Source organism: Pongo abelii, chromosome 18 (genome assembly GCF_028885655.2).
Source record: "Pongo abelii isolate AG06213 chromosome 18, NHGRI_mPonAbe1-v2.0_pri, whole genome shotgun sequence".
Taxonomy (NCBI): Eukaryota; Metazoa; Chordata; class Mammalia; order Primates; family Hominidae; genus Pongo; species Pongo abelii.
The window spans coordinates 83,371,048-83,392,240 of NC_072003.2; the positions used below are offsets into that span (position 1 = coordinate 83,371,048).

A 21,193-nucleotide genomic window follows, 5' to 3' on the forward strand; every position below is an offset into this window, starting at 1 on the left:
AGGGAGGCACCCTTGTTACCTCCATTTTACAGAAGAGGAGACTGAGGCTTAGAGAGGTTGAATTACCTGGCCTAGTCCTACAGCTACAGCCTAGTCCAGCCCCAGGGCCTGACACCGCCCTGGACATCTCCCATCCCACCCAGCCCCCCAACCTCTAACAGTGTCTGACTCTGGCGTCCTGCATCCTCCCCAACAGAGGCCTTCGCAACAGCCGGGCCACGGCCGGGGACATCGCCCACTACTACAGGGACTATGTGGTCAAGAAGGGTCTGGGGCATAACTTTGTGTCCGGTGCTGTAGTCACAGCCGTGGAGTGGGGGACCCCTGATCCCAGCAGCTGTGGGGCCCAGGACTCCAGCCCCCTCTTCCAGGTGAGCGGCTTCCTGACCAGGAACCAGGCCCAGCAGCCGTTCTCACTGTGGGCCCGCAACGTGGTCCTCGCCACAGGCACATTCGACAGCCCGGCCCGGCTGGGCATCCCCGGGGAGGCCCTGCCCTTCATCCACCATGAGCTGTCTGCCCTGGAGGCGGCCACAAGGGTTGGTGCGGTGACCCCGGCCTCGGACCCTGTCCTCATCATTGGCGCGGGGCTGTCAGCGGCCGACGCGGTCCTCTACGCCCGCCACTACAACATCCCGGTGATCCATGCCTTCCGCCGGGCCGTGGACGACCCTGGCCTGGTGTTCAACCAGCTGCCCAAGATGCTGTACCCCGAGTACCACAAGGTGCACCAAATGATGCGGGAGCAGTCCATCCTGTCGCCCAGTCCCTACGAGGGTTACCGCAGCCTCCCCAGGCACCAGCTACTGTGCTTCAAGGAAGACTGCCAGGCCGTGTTCCAGGACCTCGAGGGTGTCGAGAAGGTGTTTGGGGTCTCCCTGGTGCTGGTCCTCATCGGCTCCCACCCCAACCTCTCCTTCCTGCCTGGGGCAGGGGCTGACTTTGCAGTGGATCCTGACCAGCCGCTGAGCGCCAAGAGGAACCCCATTGACGTGGACCCCTTCACCTACCAGAGCACCCAGCAGGAGGGCCTGTACGCCGTGGGGCCGCTGGCCGGGGACAACTTCGTGAGGTTTGTGCAGGGGGGTGCCCTGGCTGTGGCCAGCTCCCTGCTAAGGAAGGAGACCAGGAAGCCACCCTAACACTCGGCCAGACCTGCTGGCTCCCAGGCCCTGAGAGGACAAAGATGACCACATCCCTGCTGGATGCAGGGCCCGTCCAAAGATGTCCCAGGGAGAGGCGTCAGCCCACGTTGCTGGCCTTTGGGGTCAAGAGGAGTAGGGATCCCAGGCTGCCCTGGACTTAGACCAGTGTCTGAGGTGGTAACAGTGGCCGCAGGCCAGGGTCGGCCTAGACCTGGGATTTGTGGGGAAAGCTGCTGGTGTGACCAGCTGAGCACCCAGCCAGGAGACCTGCAGGCCTGCGCCTTCGAGAAGCAGGTCCCAAATAAAGCCAGTGCCCACCTGCACTCATGCGTCTGAGGACTCTGTGCTCAGGGAGGGAGCTGCGTTCCCGGAACCCTGCACTGGGCTGGGGGGAAGGGAGGAAAGGGGATTGTGGGAGGAGTCCTGGGGCATGTGGTCCTGGATGAGGTCCATGGCTGGGGCCTTGGGGTACAAAGGATGGTGCCCCAAGTGTGGGGGCAGTTGAGCGGGCAGCTGTACTAGAGCCTGGGGGCGGGAGTGGCGGGTGTGTGCAGACAGTGGTGTCCAGGAGGGCACTGCAGCCCCGCCCCCTCCACAGCCTGTCCCAGGCCTCCCTCCTCTCTGTTCTGCCATGCGGCCTCCTTTCAGTCCCTCCTGCTGGCCAGGTCTCTGCCTGCCCCAGGGCCTTTGCACAGAGAGTCCCCAGCCCAGGACAGTTTCCCACCTTTCTTTAACTCCTCTTCCTTGGGATGTCTCAGCATAAGAATCACTTCCTCTAGGAAGCCTCTTCTGATGCAAACCCCTCCACTGCCATCACAGCAAACACTCCTTTCATGGTCCAAGGTTCTACCTTTTCATAGCTGTTCAGTTTTTTTTCTTTCTTTTTTTTTTTTTTTTTTTTGAGACAGAGTCTCATTTTGTCACCCAGGCTGGAGTGCTGTGGTGCTTGGTTCACTACAACCTCTGCTTCTGGGTTCAAATGATTCTCCTGTCTCAGCCTCCCAAGTAGCTGGGATTACAGGTGCCTGCCACCTCGCTCAGCTAGTTATTGTATTTTTAATAGAGACGGGGTTTCACCGTGTTGGCCAGGCTGGTCTTGAACTCCTGACCTCAAGTGATCCACCCTCTTTGGCTCCCCAAAATGTTGGTATTACAGGCATGAGCCACCACACCCTTCCAGCAGTTCAGTTTTAATTGTTCATTTGTTTGTGGAATCATTTCAGTGTTTGGCTCTGCCCACTTGGATGTAAGCTCCAGGAGCTCCGGGAGACCAAGTACACCATCTGTTTTGCCCATTGCTGGAACTCAGTGCTTGGGCACCTGCATGGCACCTAGTGGGTTCTCCTTAATTCATCTTTTAAATGGATGGGTGGATGGACGGATGGGAGGATGGGTGGGTGGGTGGATGGATGGATAGATGAGAGGATGGTTGGATGTATGGGAGGATGGTGGGTGGGTGGATGGATGGATGGATGGGTGGGAGGGAGGGTGGGTGGGTGGATGGATGGGAGGGAGGATGGATGGATGGATGGATGGGAGGGAGGGAGGATAGATGGATGGATGGGAGGATGGTGGGTGGATGGATGGATGGGAGGATGGATGGATGGATGGATGGATGGGATAGATGGATGGATGGGTGGGTGGGTGGATGGATGGATGGATGGGTGGGTGGGTGGATGGATGGACAGACGGGTGGGCGGGTGGATGGATGGATGGATGGGTGGGTGGGTGGATGGATGGATGGATGGGTGGGTGGGTGGATGGACAGACGGGTGGGTGGGTGGATGGATGGATGGATGGATGGGAGGGTGGGTGGGTGGATGGACAGACGGTCGGGCGGCCGGATGGATGGATGGGAGGATGGGTGGGCGGATGGATGGATAGATGGATTGATGGACGGGTAGGCGGGCGGATGGATGGATGGATGGATGGATGGATGGATGGATGGATGGATGGATGGATGGATGGATGGACGGACGGACGGACAGGTGGGTGGGTGGATAGATGGATGGGTGGATGGAGTGTGGAGGAAAGATGTCCTGGGGTGAAGACTGGTTCTGGGCGTTTTGTAACGAAGGGGGCGGCCTGAGGGGGCGTGCACGCCCGCGGGAGTTAAGGGTGGGCGCCCGCGGGTGTGACGGGGCCGCGGTGCGTGGGCGCCGCTCGCCGGGGCTGGAGCCGGCAGAGGGCGCTCCGGGCTCGCTGGACACCTGCGCTTCGGCCCCCTGCAGCGCGCCGCGAGTGGGAGGGGGGACTTTAGAAGCGGGGACAGCAGGAGACTTTTGGGGAGCAGACCCCAGGGGCGCCGCCCCGCCCCCAGGCCCCACCTACCCCGCGCCTCCGGGTAGCCCCCTCTGTGGCTGCGCCCGCGCCCCTCGCCCCGGTGGGCAGTCCTCAGGCCCCGCGCCCGGCCGGCGGGGGCGGGGGAGGCGGGGAGCGGGCACGTGGCTCGGGGTCCGGCCGGCCCGCCCCCCGGCGCCGGCCAGTCCCCGCGGTGTCCGCGGCCGCGGGGGCAGCGGGAGAGAGGGCGGGGCAGCGCGGGCAGCGCGGGGAGGGGGTTGCGCGGGGGCGGGCCGCGGCTGGGCGGGGGTCGGCGGGCTTCCGGGCGGCGGCGGCGGGCGCGGCGCGATGTGCGAGCGGGCGGCGCGCCTGTGCAGGGCTGGCGCGCACAGGCTGCTCCGGGAGCCGCCGCAGCAGGGCCGGGCGCTGGGCGGGCTGCTGCGCTGGGTGGGCGCCAGGATGGGCGAGCCCCGGGAGCCGCTGGCCCCCGCCGCCCCCGCGGACCCCGGCCCAGCCTCGCCCCGTGGGGGCACCGCCGTCATCCTGGACGTGAGTACGCGCCGGCCGGGACCCCCGCCGTGGCCTCCGCTGGGACCCGGAGCCCCCTCCGCCCCTCGGGCGGACCCCGACGCCGCGACCCGCGAGGCCCCCCCTACCCGGGCAGGAGACCCCCGGCCCCTCCGCGTGCCAGAGCGGGAGCCCCCAGCCCCGCCACGTCCAGGCCGGTCTCCAGCCCAGTCCTCTGCCTGGACCGGGTGACCCCCCTCCTCCGCCCCTCCACCGGCGCTTCTCGGAGTCCCTGCCTGCCCACAGTGGGGGCCCGTGAGCCCCCCGACCCGGCCACTGTCCCCCTAGTTTTGTCCAAGCCAACCCCCCACCCTTTACCCCGCGGGACCGGAGCCCCTCGCCACGTCCAGCCGCCTCCTTCTCTCCATCCCGGATCCTGTCCGGAGCGATACTTTTCTGAGGCCCCCAACAACCCCTGCCTCTAGTCCACCTCTCTTCGCTCTAGACCCTGAGCCCCCGTTCATCTCACGCCCAACGACCCTTTGCCCCAGCTACTGCCGCTTTAAAAGTGAAGCCCCCTCCCCACCTTCTGTCTTCTCGTTTCCTTTCCATAGAGCCAGAGCCATCGCCCATCAGCCCTGAGCCGGTACCCCTCTGGTCTTCCCCACCCCGCCCCCTTCCATTCCAAGTCCTCTGTTCCCTTCCCCACACCCCTCTACCCTACCGAGAGCTGGGTCCTCTTCATGGACCAGACTCACCCCTCACCCCTCCTAACTCCCCTGGGACCCAAATCACCCATCTCTGGGAAGCCCACCTCACCCTCCCACTCGCCCCACCCGGGAGGGAGGACTCTTCAGGGGGCGGCTCGGAGGAGGAGGACTTCTCCCGGCAGAGAGCGCTAGGAGGAGGTGGAGGAGGCTTCTGGGGGTGTTGACTGCGTGTTTCAGCGAGGGTCCTGCTGGGGTGGGGCTGGGGGCTGCCTCTGCCTGTGTGGTGGGTGTGTGTGATGTGTACACGCGTGTATCGCGGATCCCTGTGAGTCGGGGGATTCCCTCCCTTCCTCTCTCCTCTTCCCTGCTCCTGGAACCCTTGGCGGGGTCTGGACTGGGAGGGCCGGACAGAGCAGGGGGAGCTCTAGAGTGCCACACTCACAGGCACATATTCACACACTCACGCACTCGCTTACGCACGCACACACAGCCAGAGACACACCCGTGCAGCCACACCATCCCCTCCTCAGGACCCCCGCAGAGCTCCCACTGAAAGCCCTGGGCAGAGCCCTGCAGCCCCAGGCTGCCCTACACGGAAGCCCTGCCCAGTCAGGGTGGGGGCTCTGAGGTTCCATCTCCTCACCTGCCAAAAGGAGTGATGAGCGGGGGTGGGGCAGGAGATGCTCATGCAGACTCCTGGAGCTGGCTGACATTACCAGATGTCAGCCCTGCCATGTCACTCATGTGTTCAGCATTCCTGCGTAGAGCCGGCACCTGCCTGGTGCCTGGCCTCAAGGGGGATCTGGGACACCCAGATAGGAACCCCAGCTTTGAGGAGCCTTGCCCAGTCAGGAACAGGGCTGCGGGGTGCCCAGGCTGGATCTTTGAGGAGGGCCTGGGGGTCTGAGGTTCAGCCAGGAGGAGGGGTGATGTTTGAGAGGCCCTCCCGTAGCTGTGCTTCAGTCTCACCGCCCAGGTGCCTAGAAATGACCAAGGGTGCCCCTTTCTCGTTGCTTGGAGGGATGGGGGCGCGAGGGCATCTGTACTTTACCCCAAGGCGAGGACAGGGGGTGGAAGGGTCAGAGTGAGTATTACCTCCTGCTCCTCCATGGCTGACCTGGCCCCAGCAGCCCTCCCTGGTGTCGGGAAATGTGCCCGAGTTGCTGCCTCTCCCTACGTCTCAGCACCCTCCTTGCTAAAACAAGCCGGTGAGATTGGGGTGGGGGCCACCGCAGACCCCGGGATCCTTCTCAGGCTTTGAGATGTGCTGGCGGGCCGGGCGCCGTGGCTCACGCCTGTAATCCCAGCACTTTGGGAGGCCGAGGCGGGTGGATCACCTGAGGTCAGGGGTTCGAGACCAGCTTGACCAACAAGGTGAAACCTCGTCTCTACTAAAAAATACAAAAATTAGCCAGCTGTGGTGGCGGGCGCCTGTAGTCCCAGCTACTCGGGAGGCTGAGACAGGAGAATTGCTTGAACCTGGGAGGCAGAAGTTGCAGTGAGCCAAGATCGCGCCACTGTACTCCAGCCTGGGTGACAGAGCGAGACCCCATCTCAAAAAAAAAAAAAAAAAAAAAAAAGTGCTGGTAAATCAGTCCCCGTGGGAACTGGTTACAGTGAAAGGTCTGACTCCACTACAGTGCAGAGTAGGTGGGACATCCTGCATTGCAAACAAGCTCCTGCAGGACCCAAACAGCTCCTGTGAATAGCAAGGTCTTAGCGCACAGGTGTCAACATTGGGCCTGGGAGGCTTTAAAAATGCTGAAATCAGAGTGGGCCTCACAACAGCTGATTCAGTCACCCTGGGGTGTGGCCTGGACTGAGGAGGTTTTGAACGCTCTCCAGGCGGTGGTGTTGGAAGGGGCGGAAAGCTGCCTTCGAGCCTCAGCCTGGCAAGCAGCACCTGCCAGCCAGACCTTGAGGAAAGGGGAGCAGCTCTGTCCCACGGATTCAGATGTCATTGGAAAGGCAGAACGATGAGGCATCTGGTCTGTAGGTTCAGGCCAGCCTTGGAGCTGCCCTCCACCCATCTCTGCCTAATGCAGCCAGAACCTCGTCTGCGGCTGCTTTTCTGAACTCTTGACATCCTGTTTCTCCCCCTGCACCCCAAAATTAACGCAGTCCTGCCCGTGGCTGGCATTGTCACCAGGCCTTGCAAACACCTCCATCGGACTTAGCCCAACCTCCCTGGAAACACACCAGGGGTTTTGGAAGGACTGCAGTGGTAAAGGTTGTGGCGCTCCCTGGGACACTGATTCGGAGTGTGGTTGTGTGCAGCTGAGCGTTTGGCGGTGGGTGAAGCCGCGTGGACTGATGACCGTGGACCTACACCTGCAGGGATGGCCGTGGGCCTGCGTGTGTGTGTCAACGTGGCTGGGAGCAGGCTGGTGGTACTGGCAGCTGCTTCCATGTGGGCGAGGGGAGGGCCTCTGTCTGCAACATCCCTCATCAGTTCCCCCTGGATCCCAGCCCAGGGAGGGGGAGAGGGAAGGGGGGCTCAGCTTCCCAGGACCCTAAGCTGCTCCTGGGAGAAGAGAAGGGTCCCAGTATCCGGTCAGAGGCTGCAGGAAGGGCTTGCCTCTCCCTGGCCCAGGGCTGACTCAACCTCTCTTTTCTGCAGATTTTCCGCCGTGCGGACAAAAATGGTGAGTTTCCCTTCCAGGCCGACCGCCGCCCCGCTCCTTCTGTCCTCGTGCTTCATGGGGAAGGGATCAGGGATAGGAGACAAGCGCAACCTTGAGCCTAAAGGTTTGGAGTGCAGGGGTCTGAAGTTAGAAGGCCAAATCCTTCTGCTGCTCTGTGCCTTGGTCTCCCTGTCTGTAAAATGGGAATCCTAGTAGGGCCTACTTAGTAGGGACACCTCCACTCAAGGGCTCAGTGAGTCACGTCTGTGATGCCAAGAACAATGACTGGCCGTGGTAAGGGTTGGGTGTACTTTAGGCCTTTTCCTAGCTGGGCTGGACCAGAGGAGCCCAGGCTGGGGCCCAGAAACCCTCCTTTAAAGGAAGCCCCCAGCCTCACGCTAGGCCCTTTACAAGCCTTGGTGCGATTCTTCGTCATAGCAAGCTGAGCAGTCAGTGCTATTGCCTCTGTTGACACCATAGCAGCCCAGAGAGGTTAAGCAATTTGCCCCAGGGTTGCCCAGCTGCATGAAAGAAGCGGAGGCTCTCCTGAAGACCCGGGCCCTTTTTCCTTTCTCTCTCAGCCTCTTCGAAAATGCAAGCAGCACCTTGTTGTGGCCACGGAATTCATAGCGCTCCACTTCTCCCGACTCCTTGGAGGGGCTCCACTTGCAGAAGGAGCCTAGGACTTGAGAATAAGCACATTTAGGAAGGCCCAGCTGAGCCTCGGCTGACAAAAAGCGCCTTCTTAAAAATACCGGAGTCATTATTACAGTTGCAATGCAACTCACTGTGGACTTGAACCGACAGATTCCCTCTCTGGGCCTTGGTTTTCCCGTGGGTAAAGTGGGGCCATAACACTTGCCCTGCCTCCTTCCCTGGGTTTTGGGGAAAAGCCAGAGAGGCGGTGTGGGTGACAAATGTTTTTAAAGAGAATTGTGTGCTCCCGGTGTGTTCATTCATTGAGAAAATCCACATCAAGTACCAAGCCTGTGGCAGGGGAAGAGCAGGCAACAGAGACCCCGTGAGCTGCCCCAGGGCCCTTGGTCCCCAACACCTCTGGCCCTGGTTCCTCTCCTGCATGAGCTGGAGTTGAGGATGGCAGCTCTGGCCTGGGTCCCCAGCATCGCCTCATCCCTGGGAGTTCCTGTTGACGGCTCCCACCCAGGGCGGTTGCAGGGTGAAGTTGGAGGTCTTGGGTGGGGTGGGAGGGCAGGTGCACAGGCCAGGGCTGGAATCAGTTCCGACGAGTCTCCCACCCTGGCCTCCTGCATCCCTGGGGGTGACGGTGACCACTCCCAGGCCTCTGGGGAAGAAGGACCATCAGCAGTGATTCCGTAAGGAGCAGAGGAGGAATAAGAGGGACGTGGGGAGAGGAAGTGGCTCTGGAAAAACAGCCGTAGCATCGTGGCGTGAAAAGCCTTGGAGATGAGCAAGGGGAAATCGGGGCTGTCCCTGAGATGGGGTCGCTGGAGCCCTCAGTGTCATTACCTGTGTGCTGGCCTGGCCCCTCCAGCAGGTTGAGAGGTAGGGATTTGGGTTTGTCCCTTGTCCTGGGCCTGATACCCAGCACACAGTAGGTCCTCGGTAAATGTCTGTAGACTTGGCGGACGTGTTTGTTGGTGAGAGCGTGGCTATGCGTATCTCGGTGACTCAGCAGCGTGTGGCTGTTGGCAATGCGTGTATCCAGTGTGGGCCTCTAGCCTTGGCTGTACATCCCGAGTGTGTGTGCAGTTTGTGTACGTGTGTAGTTTGTGTGCAGAGCATGTGTGGGTCTCTAGCCATGGCTGTACATCCCGAGTGTGTGTGCAGTTAGTGTGCGTGTGTGGCTTCCTGAGTGTGCAACTCTGCAGGAGCCATTGCAGTGTATACACATGGGCGGGTGGTGCCTGGCCCCCTTGGGCACAGATGGGGTTCTGTCCTTGCTGCAAGCTCCCCCCATCAGAGGCCATGTGTCCACCCCCTGAGCACAGCTGTGGGACCCTCAGTTTCCTTACTGCAGCCCCTTCAAAGACCGAGCCTGTTCCTTCTCCTTGGGGCTTACATCTTCCCAGCCACCACTATGTGACCGTTGGGGGCTGTCACCAGGGTGAATGTGGGTGTGAGATGTGGGTTCCAGCAAGAGCTTCCCAGGTCCCAGAGCCTGACTGCCTGGGCTCAAGTCCTGGCTCAGCCGTGTACCAGCTCTGGCCTCAGGTAAGTCACCAAATTCTCCAGCCTCAGTTTCCTTATCTGTAAATGGGAATAATTACAGCACCCACCTCAGAGGGCTGTCTGAGGATAGATAGTTGCTCTCCTGGCTTGGCTCATTGAAGATATCAATAAGTCCCAGCTGCTCTGCCTCAAATGCCTCGGAAATGGCAGTCTGCAGGTGTGGCTTGTCCAGAGGGGTTTGATTCCTCTGTGCTCAGCAGGGAGTTCGGTCTGGTGGAGGCTGCCAGCAGTCACTGAACGTCTATTATGCACCAGGACTTGAATGTGCTTTTTCCTTTAATCTTCATTGTGATCCTACTGAGACAAGAAGTATCAACCCCCACCCTCCTTCCAGATGACAAAAACAAGGCTCAGAGATGGCACGTGATACTCTTCACATGGTCGGGGGGCAGCGGTGCAGGCAGGTTCTGATTCAACACAGCAGCTTAAAAGCTTATGGGAGTGGGGATGCGACTTGGTGTGGGTATAGATAGGGGAGTGGTGTGTGGGAATAGAATGGCTGGGGAAAGAGGAATGAGTGTAGGGGTGAGAATAGATGTCAAGGAGGTGTGGATGCAGGAATGAGAACAGGTGTGCAGGGAGGTGTGGGTGCAGGGATGGGAACAGGTGTGCAGGGAGATGTGGGTGCAGGGATGAGAACAGGTGTGCAGGGAGGTGTGGGTGCAGTGATGGGAACAGGTGTGCAAGGAGGTGTGGGTGCAGGGATGGGAACAGGTGTGCAGGGAGGTGGTGCAGGGATGGGAACAGGTGTGGGTGCAGGGAGGTGTGGGTGCAAGGATGAGAACAGGTGTGCAGGGATGAGAAGCGTGCAGGCAGGTGTGAGTGCAGGGATGGGAACAGGTGTGGGTGCAGGGAGGTGTGGGTGCAAGGATGAGAACAGGTGTGCAGGGATGAGAACAAGCGTGCAGGGAGGTGTGGGTGCAGGGATGAGAACAGGTACGCAGGCAGGTGTGGGTTCAGGGAGGTGTGGGTGCAGGGATAGGAACAGGTGTGCAAGGAGATGTGGGTGCAGGGATGAGAACAAGTGTGCAGGGGGTGTGCGTGGAGGGATGGGAACAGGTTTTGAGGGAGGTGTGGGTGCAGGGATGGGAACAGGTGTGTGGGAGGTGTGGGTGCGGGGATGGGAACAGGTGTGCAGGGAGGTGTGGGTGCAGGGTTGAGAACAGGTGTGCAGGGGGTGCAGATGTGGAGGCTGATAGACACACAAGCACACACAGGAGTGCTCAACACTCATGCTAGCCCTGCCTCAGGTGTCCACAAGAAGGATGGATGGGATGCCTCAGGGGATTGGGAGATGGGGTGCAAACTCAAAGGACCCCCCAGGCTGCCCTTAGGACTTAGAGATTACAGGAACAAAGGCTCAGGGCTGGCCTGTCAGGGTGGCTCCTGTGACAGGCTTGTTTGGCTGAGATGGATACCGGATGCCCAGTCCCTATGGGAAGGTTAGCATGAGGGGCCTGACTGGCAGCCTGGGACATAAACTCGGGGTGGCAGAGGGCTGAGTGCCAGACAGCATTTCCTTCCAGGGACATGGACGCTGACAGGCTGACAGGCTCTTGGCATTTGAAAGGTCGTGGAGACAGAGACTCAGTTCGTGCTAATTAGCAAAGACACCTGCAAACGGCCCGCTTGGGGTCTCTGGCAAAAGTGCCAGCGCGGGCCTGCTTGGCCTGTCTAATTGGACTGGGGGCCTATGTAGGGCATGTTTTTTCCTCATTAGTGAATTCATTAGGCCCGTGGTCAGGCGTTCAGGATAAATGTCAGCCGAAAGCTTTGTGAGGGGGTGCCTTGCTGGCCTCTGCCTGCTCTCCCTGGACAGAGGCAGAGCCGAAAGCTTTGTGAGGGGGCCCAAGGTACCTGGACAGGCACGTGGGGAGATGAGGCAGCCACAAGGAGGCTGGGATTGGGGCTCACAACCCTTGTCATGCCCATGGTGACTGTCCCTCACCCAAAGTAGGGGTGCCTGAGCCAGCAGCTACCCCCTGCTGGGTAGGTGGCGATCTTGCCACAAGATCCTACCCCTGGATTAGGTTGAGAGCCTGGACTTGGGAGCCAGATGGCCTGGATTCAAGCTTCAGCTGTAGGACCTAGGCAAGTACCCTGAGGGCTATGTGCCTCAGTTTACCCCTCTGTAACATGGAAGTGATAGTCTACCTGTGTTGTGAGTGTTATGAAGACTAAAGGAGTGAGCCCGTGGAAGCAACTCCACATGTGGTGTGACTCCGTGCTGGGATTCCTGGGTTTTATCTTCAGTCTTGCCGAAGACACTTGGAAGGCGTCCTCTGTCACAGAACACAGAAAGCCACAACTTCGATTTCACTTATCTCATGGCTGACTTTGCGGACTTTTCGTTGTTAGGTTTTGGGTCTTTGGTTTGTGCATGTGTCGTTGGATTGGGGTTTTTTGGCCTTTCCTTTGAAAGTCAGAAATTCTTCCCACTGTAACCTTGAAATCTGAGCTGCGATGTTGGGGGCATCTTGGGGTATTGGCCCTACCCCGCCATGCGCACATGTTCATATTCTTTACCAGCGTCTGATACTTTATGCTCTGTGGGGTTAAAGAGAAAAGTGGTGGCATGAAACCGTGGCAAGATCTGAGGACCCCCCTCTCCTGAGCTTATGCTCTCACCCTGTGTTGAGCTCCAGCAGAGCTGCTGGGAGCACAGACAGAAGCACTGGAGCCTTTAAAGTTTAAGAATGACTCATTCTCAACCCAAGTACGTCTGCCGTGTCTGGTTAGGCAGGTTGTGCGCTGCACAAGGGCACCCACCCGAGGAAGTAGAGGGTTTCAAATCCAGGCTGCAATCCACTTTCAACACATGTGCACTGACACTGGTCTTATCCTCTCAGCAGAGAAAGGAGTGTCTTTTTCTAATCCACAGGAAGGTGCCATGTGGACTCTCAGGGCCCTTATCCCAAGCACCCAGCTTTGAATGCAGATCCTCTGGAAGTAATGCCGGGGGTTTATGCAGAGAGGCTGGGGGCCAGGAACTGTCATGGGCTCCCTCTTGTCCCTGACCTCCATGCCCCTCACATAGTTTCTCTTAAGGAGGAACAGATCCTTGAGGGAGGGGGAGGTGGCTGCAGAGCAGGTGGGGATGAGCTTGCTGGCATTTGCTCAGCAGGTCTGTTCAGGTGGAAGGAGCTGAGGGTGGAAGCGTAGGGACCGCCTCCCAGAGTCCCTGATGTTCTTCTCAAGCCACCTGCCCTGGTGGCCCAATCTGATCCAAACCCACGAGACCTTCCTTGTGGGGCCAAAAGTGTCCCCACAGCAACTGCAAGTGAAGGGAAAAGGTGAGGCGATGGGTGGGACAGGTGGCATGTGTCAGCTGTGGAGGCCCCTCTGTAGAGCTCCACCTCAGAAGCACAGCCTCTGGCCAGAGCGTTGGCACCTCCAGGCCTGGCACCTCCTTCCTGCATGGCTTGGCATCTAGGTGGCTGCATCTGTGGCATGGGAGAGGAGGTAACAGTGAGAACCTCATGCCAGCCTTTGGCAGGCATCTCATGCTGCCTCAGGGAAGAACCTGAAGTTTGCCACATAGATGGGGCGGAGAAGAAAGGGTTGTTCTGTACTCTAAGAACAGCGCTGAGAGAGTCACGGCTTAGGGGCTGGCATTGGGGTTGGGAATGTGGGGAGACCACTTGGCGTTTGGAAGCTATAGAGTAGTGGCTCATCCAGCTGCTGGGCTCTGGATCCACTTCATACCGATGGTGTGACATGGGACAAGTTGCTCTCACTGGGTTATCTTAAATAACACCTGCCTCCAGGTGGCCATGTAAATTGAATGAGAAAATTCACTGGCAGGGGGCAGATACTCTATATTTGTTGAATGCATGGAAAATGTTGAGTGCATGGTGAGCCCAAGAAAGCTGGCTATCGCATTATTGTTAGTTTGAGGGTTATCTGTAAACAGGCATTGGTCTGGGAATTAGCTCGATGAGGCAGTGATTCTCTGTGTACTGGAGTTTACTGGTTAGTGTGGGAATTAGCTGGGTGAGTAGGGATTATGTAAAATGGAATTTGTCTTTTAGTTTGGGGATTAGCTGGGAGGGTAGGGATTATCTGAGCCGGAGTTGATCTGTCAGTCAGGGCATTGCCTGGATTTGGGGGCTGTGCATGCACTGGCCCCACCAGCCTTCTCTCTGCAGACACCAGCTCCTTTCCCTGCTTCCTTCCTTGCAGATGATGGGAAGCTGTCCTTGGAGGAATTCCAGCTCTTCTTTGCAGATGGCGTCCTCAATGAGAAAGAACTCGAGGATCTCTTTCACACGATTGATTCTGACAACACCAAGTGAGCCTCAGTCCTGGTTGGCAGAGCGGGGGCATGTGTGGGCCGTGGTGGAGGCATCTTTTCATCTAGTCTCCATTCCTAGTCCCCTGTAAGGGGCAGGAGAACTGAAAATCCCCAAGTTTGCTAATCCAAAAGTCAGTCCTTCACTGCCTGGGGTGATTGGAGCATGTGCAGATTCATATTGTGTTGGCTACTCTCGCAAGTGTCTCTTCTGAGTGCACATGGCCGACTAAGGAGAGACTCCCGGTTTTGCACAGTGGACATGGGATTATGAAAATGGGAAGTTGGCAATGGCTTCATCCTTCTGCCATCTTCAGCCAGCAGCCAGTTCTCACCCCAGCCCCAGTGCCTGTGCATCCTCCTAGTCTCAACATTAACTGTGAGGTTGAACCTCATCCTAACACTGACTCCTGTGTTAAACCAAATAAGAATCCTAACTCAACACTACATCTACCATTATACCTTATTAAATCTTTTCTTCAACCCAGTCATAACCCTAACCTGCATCTCAGAATCAGCCAAAAACTCTGGCTCCCCCCATGTCTAAATCAAGTGGAAAATGCAGATTCTACTCAGACTTACCCTTGATCCTTCCCAGCCTCACCTCCAATCTTGCCCTTTTCTTGGGATTCCCCAGACAGGATGAGGTCTGAGCCCTCTTCAACCCCACTTTCAGGAGGGATCAGAGCCCCACCTGGTCTCCTTTCTCAGGCCTATTCATGTGATGAGGACCCAAGTGTCTGGAGGGCTGCTTAGGGCACATTTGGTAAGTTGAGGTTCTCTGAGACTGGCTAGAGATGGTCTGGACAAGGAGCTACCACCAAACCAGTGTGCAAGGGGTAGAGTACAGTGGTGGCTTGGACCAGAGGCTGGGGCTGAGAGTGTCCTGGGGAGCACTGGCTGGGGACTGGGATATGGTAAGTGGAGCAGACGCCATCCTCTGGGAAAGGCCACTTTAAAGAAATGGCTTCAGGCTGCAGACTGTAGAATGGAGAACTCTCTGGGGCCAGATGGAGATTTCTGAGCTGTTACTGCAGCTTCCTGAGGTGCTTTGAAGGGGCCAGGCAGGTGCCCATTGATTTAGACCTTCTCTTTCAGGGCCTTTTGGTTAGGGCCAGCGGGGTAGAGGAGAGGGTGGAGGCGGAGGGAGGAGGCGGCACTGGTTTGAGAGTCGAACTGTGAGAGTACGTGTGGGTGGGTGGGGGTGCAGGGAGGACTCGCGGTTATGGAAGTTCAAAGCTCTATAAAGACTTTTAGGATTAATCTCCCCCAACATTACCTAAGGTGTGAGCCATGAACATTAGCCCCTTGGGATGTTAAATAGACTTTGTGCCCAAAACAGTGTACAAACCATCAAAAAGTTTTGTGAAACATGAATTAAAGCAGAATGACAGGGTCGCTTTCTGCAGGACTTGCCAGAACTCTGAATATGAGATGGAGGTTGGAGGCACCTCCTGACAGAACATGCAAAACCTCTGAGTGCAGATGCCTTGCTGAGCCTGGGCTCCACTGAGCACGATGAGGGACCTAGGCCCAGAAAGGGCCACCATCGTACTGGGTCCTTTGCACATTGACTTGGCAGTAGCTCCTTATCCAGACCATCTCTAGCCAGTCCCAGAGGGCCCCAGCTTATCAAATCTGCTCCTAAGCTGCAGAACCACCATAGTTCCCAGCACTGCACCCCCGATCTTGGGGCCGGTCTATGCTCCTTCACTGCCATGGGGGATAGGCTCATGCTCAGCCTGCTCCCCCAAGAAAGGGCAGGACCCTTCTCCAGGCTGCAGGAATGGGGATGTGGGACCCAGGGGCTGGGACCAGAGCAAGAAGGGCTCTGCCACAACCCCAAGAACTCCAGGACCCAGCAGGCAGGGTCGCCTGGGGGTGGGTCAGTGGGTCAGGTGAGAGCTTTGTTGACAGCCTGTCACAGTAGTGGGTCCCCACCCTCTGTCCCTTTACCCCTTTCCTGGTCCCTGGCTTGGCCCTCCCCTTGTGTCATTTATTCATGATGGGGTCAGCGGACTCAGAGAAAACAGAAGAAGGGTGGGTGGTGTGGGGGATCAGACAGACATGGGCCTTCAGGGGCAGGGGTGTCACCTGCCTGCTGCACCCTCTTCTGTAAGGCGGGGCTTGTGGGGCCAGCACACAGGCTGCAAAGAGCAGCAGGATGTGTGTTTCGCAGGCTGTGCAGGGGCAGGCCTGCTAACCCCCTCTCTGTCTCTGTCTGTCTCTGCAGCCATGTGGACACCAAGGAGCTGTGTGGTAGGTGCCCGGCTATGCTGGGACCAAGATGGGGATGCCGGGATGGGGCTGGATGAGAAGGGCCTGAGGCAGGGGAGGCTGGGGGTAGCGCAGGCGGGAGGTGCAGGAGTGCTGAGTGGGAGGGGCAGGACCTGTGACCCCTGACCTTTGCCTTTCCTTCCCCAGATTACTTTGTGGACCACATGGGTGACTATGAGGACGTCCTGGCCTCCCTGGAGACCTTGAATCACTCTGTCCTGAAGGCCATGGGCTATACCAAGAAGGTTGGTGGGTGTAGGTGGCCCCCTGGGGTCCAGGGCTCCAGTGCTGCTTCAGTTCAAACCTTGCCTAAGGATGCCTGGATTTTTGAAGACAGGCGCCAGGGAGGCCTATCTCAGGGGTGGGCTTTGCCTGGGCCTCTTTCAAGCAGCTGAGATAAACTGGGAAGGGAATGGAATGGCTTGGTGAATGGCTCTGGCTGGGAGCAGGAGGCATTTTCCCGGAGTCAGGCCTGATCCTGGGCTCAGGTCTTAGAAAGGGTGGCCGCAATCACCCTGTACCCTTAAGGGGTCCGCAGACAGGTGTCGTACCCTCCAGGGCGGGCTTACAAGACTGGAAGCGGGGGCGGGGTGGGGCGGGGGATGGTGGTTCATGCATCTGAACCCGGCCGCATCTCAGGTTCTCAATGCTCAGCACCTGGTTTAATCCTCACAGCAACCCTACAGGTGGTTGCTATCACCTCCGCTATCTCACAGCTATGGAAACAGGCTCACAAAGGTGAACTCAACAGAGTCACGGCCAGACAGCCATAGCTGCTGGCTGGGATGAGTGGGGAAACTGAGTCAGGGACCTGGCAAGAGGCATGGGAGTGCAGCATGAGACTCCAGGCACACCCAGGAGGCAACTTGGAGAGTCAGTCAACCAGGAGCAGAGAGCAGCCATAGGGCACACTGGTCCAGGCCCACGGTGAGGGAACTGGGAGCAGGTAAGGGTGAGGGACCCACAGGTGCTCGAGGCAGCAGCCACCAGTACCCTGAACTATGAGAGCCCAGAAAAGCCCAGCCTTGTCTGCCGGTTGCGGCCAGGGAACTTAGCTGATAAAGCCAGCCAGACCTGGCTGAAGGATCTGAGCTGGTCATTTCCCTTTCTGAGCCTCAGTTTCTCCATCTGTGAAATGGAGACATCCACCTTATGAATTACAAAGTCCTTCAGAGATTGAGTGAAGTAAGGCCTCTGAGCTATTGAGCATGCAGGACCAAGCATGGAGCAAAGGCACCTGCTGGTTTGTATCAATACGCTCCTACTGTATGCTCAGCCAGACGTTAAAACCCATTCTGTGCAATTTTCCCATGCTTCTCAGTGACCGCCATGTATTAGAGAGTCTCTGTTTTGCCGTATATCTAAAAATAGTCGGGCCTCATTCTGGGCCTCCACGATTCCACATTTCCATTTCTGTCCCAGTATCATGCTGTTTTGAGTCTTGCTGTTTTAGAGTATATTTTAATACCCTGTAAGACCTGCTCCCTTCAAGTATTAATCTTTGTAGAATATCGTTTGATATCTCAAAGTATCAAGATATAGGTGGTGGATTAGAAGGTAGCGTGGAAAGATCCCAGGCTTCCGAGTCACCCAGACAAGGGTGGCAACCCCAGCTGTGCTCCAAACAGGCTGTGTGAGGTCACCATATGTTCACAGATGACCCCGGGAAATGGAAACCACCTCCTTGAGTCTCGGTTTTCTCACCTTAGAAGGGGCCCATGTCCTAGCCATGCTGTGAGGCATTCATAACATCCATGGTTGCATCTTGGTCTTTAGTCAGACTTTTCAGGAACATAACAGAGTTCTCCATCAGTGTCTACTGATACAAGTTAGACCTGTTTTAGAGATCTTGCTCTTGGAAGTCATACGCGTATGATGTCAGGGGTGGTCTTTGGTGGTTTTTTTGGCAGTCGTGGCGATGATAGGTTGTTGCATCCGTGATTGGCATTTCTTTTTTTTTCTTTTTTCCTGAGACAGAGTCTCACTCTGTTGTCCAGGCTGGAGTGCAGTGATACGATGTCGGCTCACTGCAACCTCTGCCTCCTGGGTTTGAGTGATTCTCCTGCCTCAGCCTCCCAAGTAGCTGGGACTACAGGCGCCCATCACCACTCCTGGGTAATTTTTGTAGTTTTAGTAGAGACAGGGTTTCACCATGTTGGCCAGGCTGGTCTCAAACTCCTGACCGCAGGTGATCCTCCCACCTCGGCCTCCCAAAGTGCTGGGATTACAGGTGTGATGTGATTGGCATTTCTTTTGCTGGCGTATTTCCTAACTGGTTTTTGTTTGTAGAAATGCAGCTTGTCGGTTGTTGTTTTGAATGCTTTTCTCGTATGTACTGTTTGCTTTCGTCAAGCCGTAGCATCAGTTATTAAGAGTGCCGTTGTCTCCGCATTCTAACACGTGCGCCTCTTGCTTCCCTGTCTATCCTGTGTCATTTCTCTCATGTTCCAAAACATCATGGTGGGGCACGGCCAGGCATGCTTGTTTGGTTCCTGATTTTCGAGTGCATCTCTAGTACTTCTCTGCTGATTATCATATTAATACCAGCTCTTATTTTAGAATCCTCGTCAGCGTGTTGGAGAAATATTTTTGCATTCCCTTTTTTCCATTTTGTCTTAGGAGGGTGGTAGTGAATTTTTTCAAATGCCTTTTGGTATTTTTAAATGATCATATGATTTTTTTTCCCCTAAGCTATTGATGGGGTGGATGCTATTTTTAGATTGTCTCAAATTGAGCAATCCTTCACTCCCTGTGATAAACCCTAATTGGTATATTATTCTTTTATCATATTACTGAGTCCTTGTCATGAGCCAAGAATTTTATCTCTGTCTCCATTGGGAATGGAGATCAGATGATAGCTTGGGAATGATTTTGTGAGGTGGTTTTGAATGTGTTTTGTGTATGAATCAGCTTCTCTAACATAGAATCATTTTTCTGCATAAAAATAGAATTTATCCATAACTCTTGGGTCTCGGTGTTAAACAGGGGAGGGGGATTATTTTCATAGTTATTTTAAGGTCATCCCTACTTTTAGTCAACTTTTTCACTTGTCCATTGTTATATATATATATATATATATATATTTTTTTTTTTTTTTTTTTTTTTTTTTTTTGACAGAGTCTCGCTCTGTCACCCAGGCTGGAGTGCAGTGGTACAGTCCCAGCTCGCTGCAAGCTCCGCCTCCCGGGTTCATGCCATTCTCCTGCTTCAGCCTCCCGAGTAGCTGGGACTACAGGCGCCCGCTACTATGCCTGGCTAATTTTTTGTATTTTTAGTAGAGACGGAGTTTCATCGTGTTAGCCAGGATGGTCTCGATCTCCTGACCTCGTGATCTGCCCGCCTCGGCCTCCCAAAGTGCTGGGATTACAGGCGTGAGCCACTGTGCCCGGCCGAATATTTTTAAACAAAACTTCCCTGGGCATAGTCGTTTTCACAATCAGTCATGCATGGAATGTTTTATGATTATTTTTAAAAATCTAAAACATTGTTTGACACAAGCGGGCACTTAATGCAGATTAAGTTCAATAAAAGATCTGCCACTCATGGTGGTTCACGCCTGTAATTCCAGCACTTCGGGAGGCCGAGGCGGGAGGATCACTTGAGCCCAGAAGTTCAAGACCACACTGGGGCAACATAGTGGGACCCTGTTTCTACCAAAAACAAAACAAAACAAAATTAGCCGAGTATGGTGGAATGTGCCTGTAGTTCCCACCTCCTTGGGAGGCTGAGGTGGGAGGATCTCTGGAGCCTGGGAGGTCGAGGCTGCGTGAGGCATAGCATGCCGCTGCACCCCAGCCTGGGCGACAAGAGAAACCCTGTCTCTCAAAAATAAAAAAATTAAATGTGCTGCTATAGCGCACATCTTAAGTTTCTCCTATTTTTCTACATTTTAAAACCTTCTATTTGACAGTTTTGCCTGTTTTAATTAGCTGTTTCAAATAACAAGCTCCTGGCACATTTATTTAAATTTCATGACATGTTTTCTCATTTATTTATAGCTCCTATCATTATTATTTCCTCCCTCTTATAACTTTAGGTTTGTTGTTTTTGCTGTTCTTTTTCATATGTGAAATGGAATGCTTACTTTTTTTGATAATGTTGAAATTTTTTAAATTTACTTTTGATGGGGGCTGGGTGCAGTGGCTCACGCCTGTTATCCCAGCACTTTTGGAGGCGGGGGCGGGCAGATCACCTGAGGTCAGGAGTTCGAGACCAGCGTGGCCAACATGGTGAAACCCTGTCCGTACTAAAAATACAAAAATTAGCCGGGCGTGGTGGCAGGCGCCTGTAATCCCAGCTACTTGGGAGGCTGAGGCAGGAAAATCACTTGAACCCGGGAGGTGGAGGTTGCAGTGAGTGGAGACCATGCCATTGCACTCCAGCCTGGACAACAAGAGCAAATCTCTGTCTCAAAAAAAAAAAAAAAAAAAAAAAAAAATTACGGCCAGGTGCGGTGGCTCACGCCTGTAATCCCAGCACTTTGGGAGGCTGAGGCAGGTGGATCACGGGGTCAGGAGTTCAAGACAAGCCTGGCCAACATGGTGAAACCCCGTCTCTACTAAAAATACAAAAATTAGCTGGGCATGGTGGCAGGTGCGTGTAATCCCAGCTACTTGGGAAACTGAGGCAGGAGAATCACTTGAACCTGGGAGGTGGAGGTTGCAGTGAGCCGAGACTACCCCACTGCACTCCAGCCTGGGCAACAAGAGTGAGTCTCCATCTCAGATAAAAAAAAAAAAAAATTACTGTTGATGTTCCCATAGCAATCACAGATGTTAATGTGTAGTATTTTCACCCTCTCTATTCTTCGAGCAGCCTGTTATGTTCTCATTTATTTTTCAGTTCATTGTATTAAGATAAAACTGAATGACCAGAAAGGTTTCTATTCTATTTTTTTAATGTACTAAGATTTTTCCGTTACATTTGTGTTTGTTTTTATAACTACCTCATGAATGCTTAAGATGATATGGATGGTGCTTGCAGAATTATCAGATTTGAAAACAGCTATCCTTTCTTTGTTATGAAATATGTGCTGCTAAGAGGCACTTTTTTAAAGGTAAAATTATGTCTCTTCTGCAAGTATTAAAATGCACACATCAAATATTTTTTCTTTTTTCTTTTCTTTTTTTTTTTTTTTTTTTTTTTTGA

At 55.5% G+C, this 21,193-nt stretch overlaps 2 protein-coding genes across 8 annotated transcripts in view; both read left to right on the forward strand.

Annotated features, from left to right (window-relative positions):
- Positions 1-1,468, forward strand: part of OSGIN1 (oxidative stress induced growth inhibitor 1) — a 35,257-nt gene extending 33,789 nt beyond the window's left edge. For all 3 annotated transcript variants that reach the window (XM_003778671.4, XM_054534198.1, XM_054534197.1), the window contains one exon: positions 197-1,468. In XM_003778671.4, coding sequence (XP_003778719.3) covers positions 197-1,142 — 946 coding nt within the window. In that variant the 3' untranslated portion in view covers positions 1,143-1,468. The remainder of the gene's footprint in view (positions 1-196) is intronic.
- A 905-nt stretch (positions 1,469-2,373) lies between these two features.
- Positions 2,374-21,193, forward strand: part of NECAB2 (N-terminal EF-hand calcium binding protein 2) — a 35,570-nt gene continuing 16,750 nt past the window's right edge. Inside the window, exons 1-5 of one of the 5 annotated variants that reach the window (XM_024233684.2) lie at positions 3,371-3,974; positions 7,263-7,287; positions 13,660-13,768; positions 16,002-16,027; positions 16,193-16,290. In XM_024233684.2, the coding sequence (XP_024089452.2) occupies positions 3,774-3,974; positions 7,263-7,287; positions 13,660-13,768; positions 16,002-16,027; positions 16,193-16,290 (459 nt within the window). In that variant the 5' untranslated portion in view covers positions 3,371-3,773. Of the gene's footprint in view, positions 2,480-3,370; positions 3,975-7,262; positions 7,288-13,659; positions 13,769-16,001; positions 16,028-16,192; positions 16,291-21,193 lie in introns of those variants that run through there. The other 4 variants (XM_054534199.1, XM_054534201.1, XM_054534202.1 and 1 more) reach the window with 4 other exon arrangements.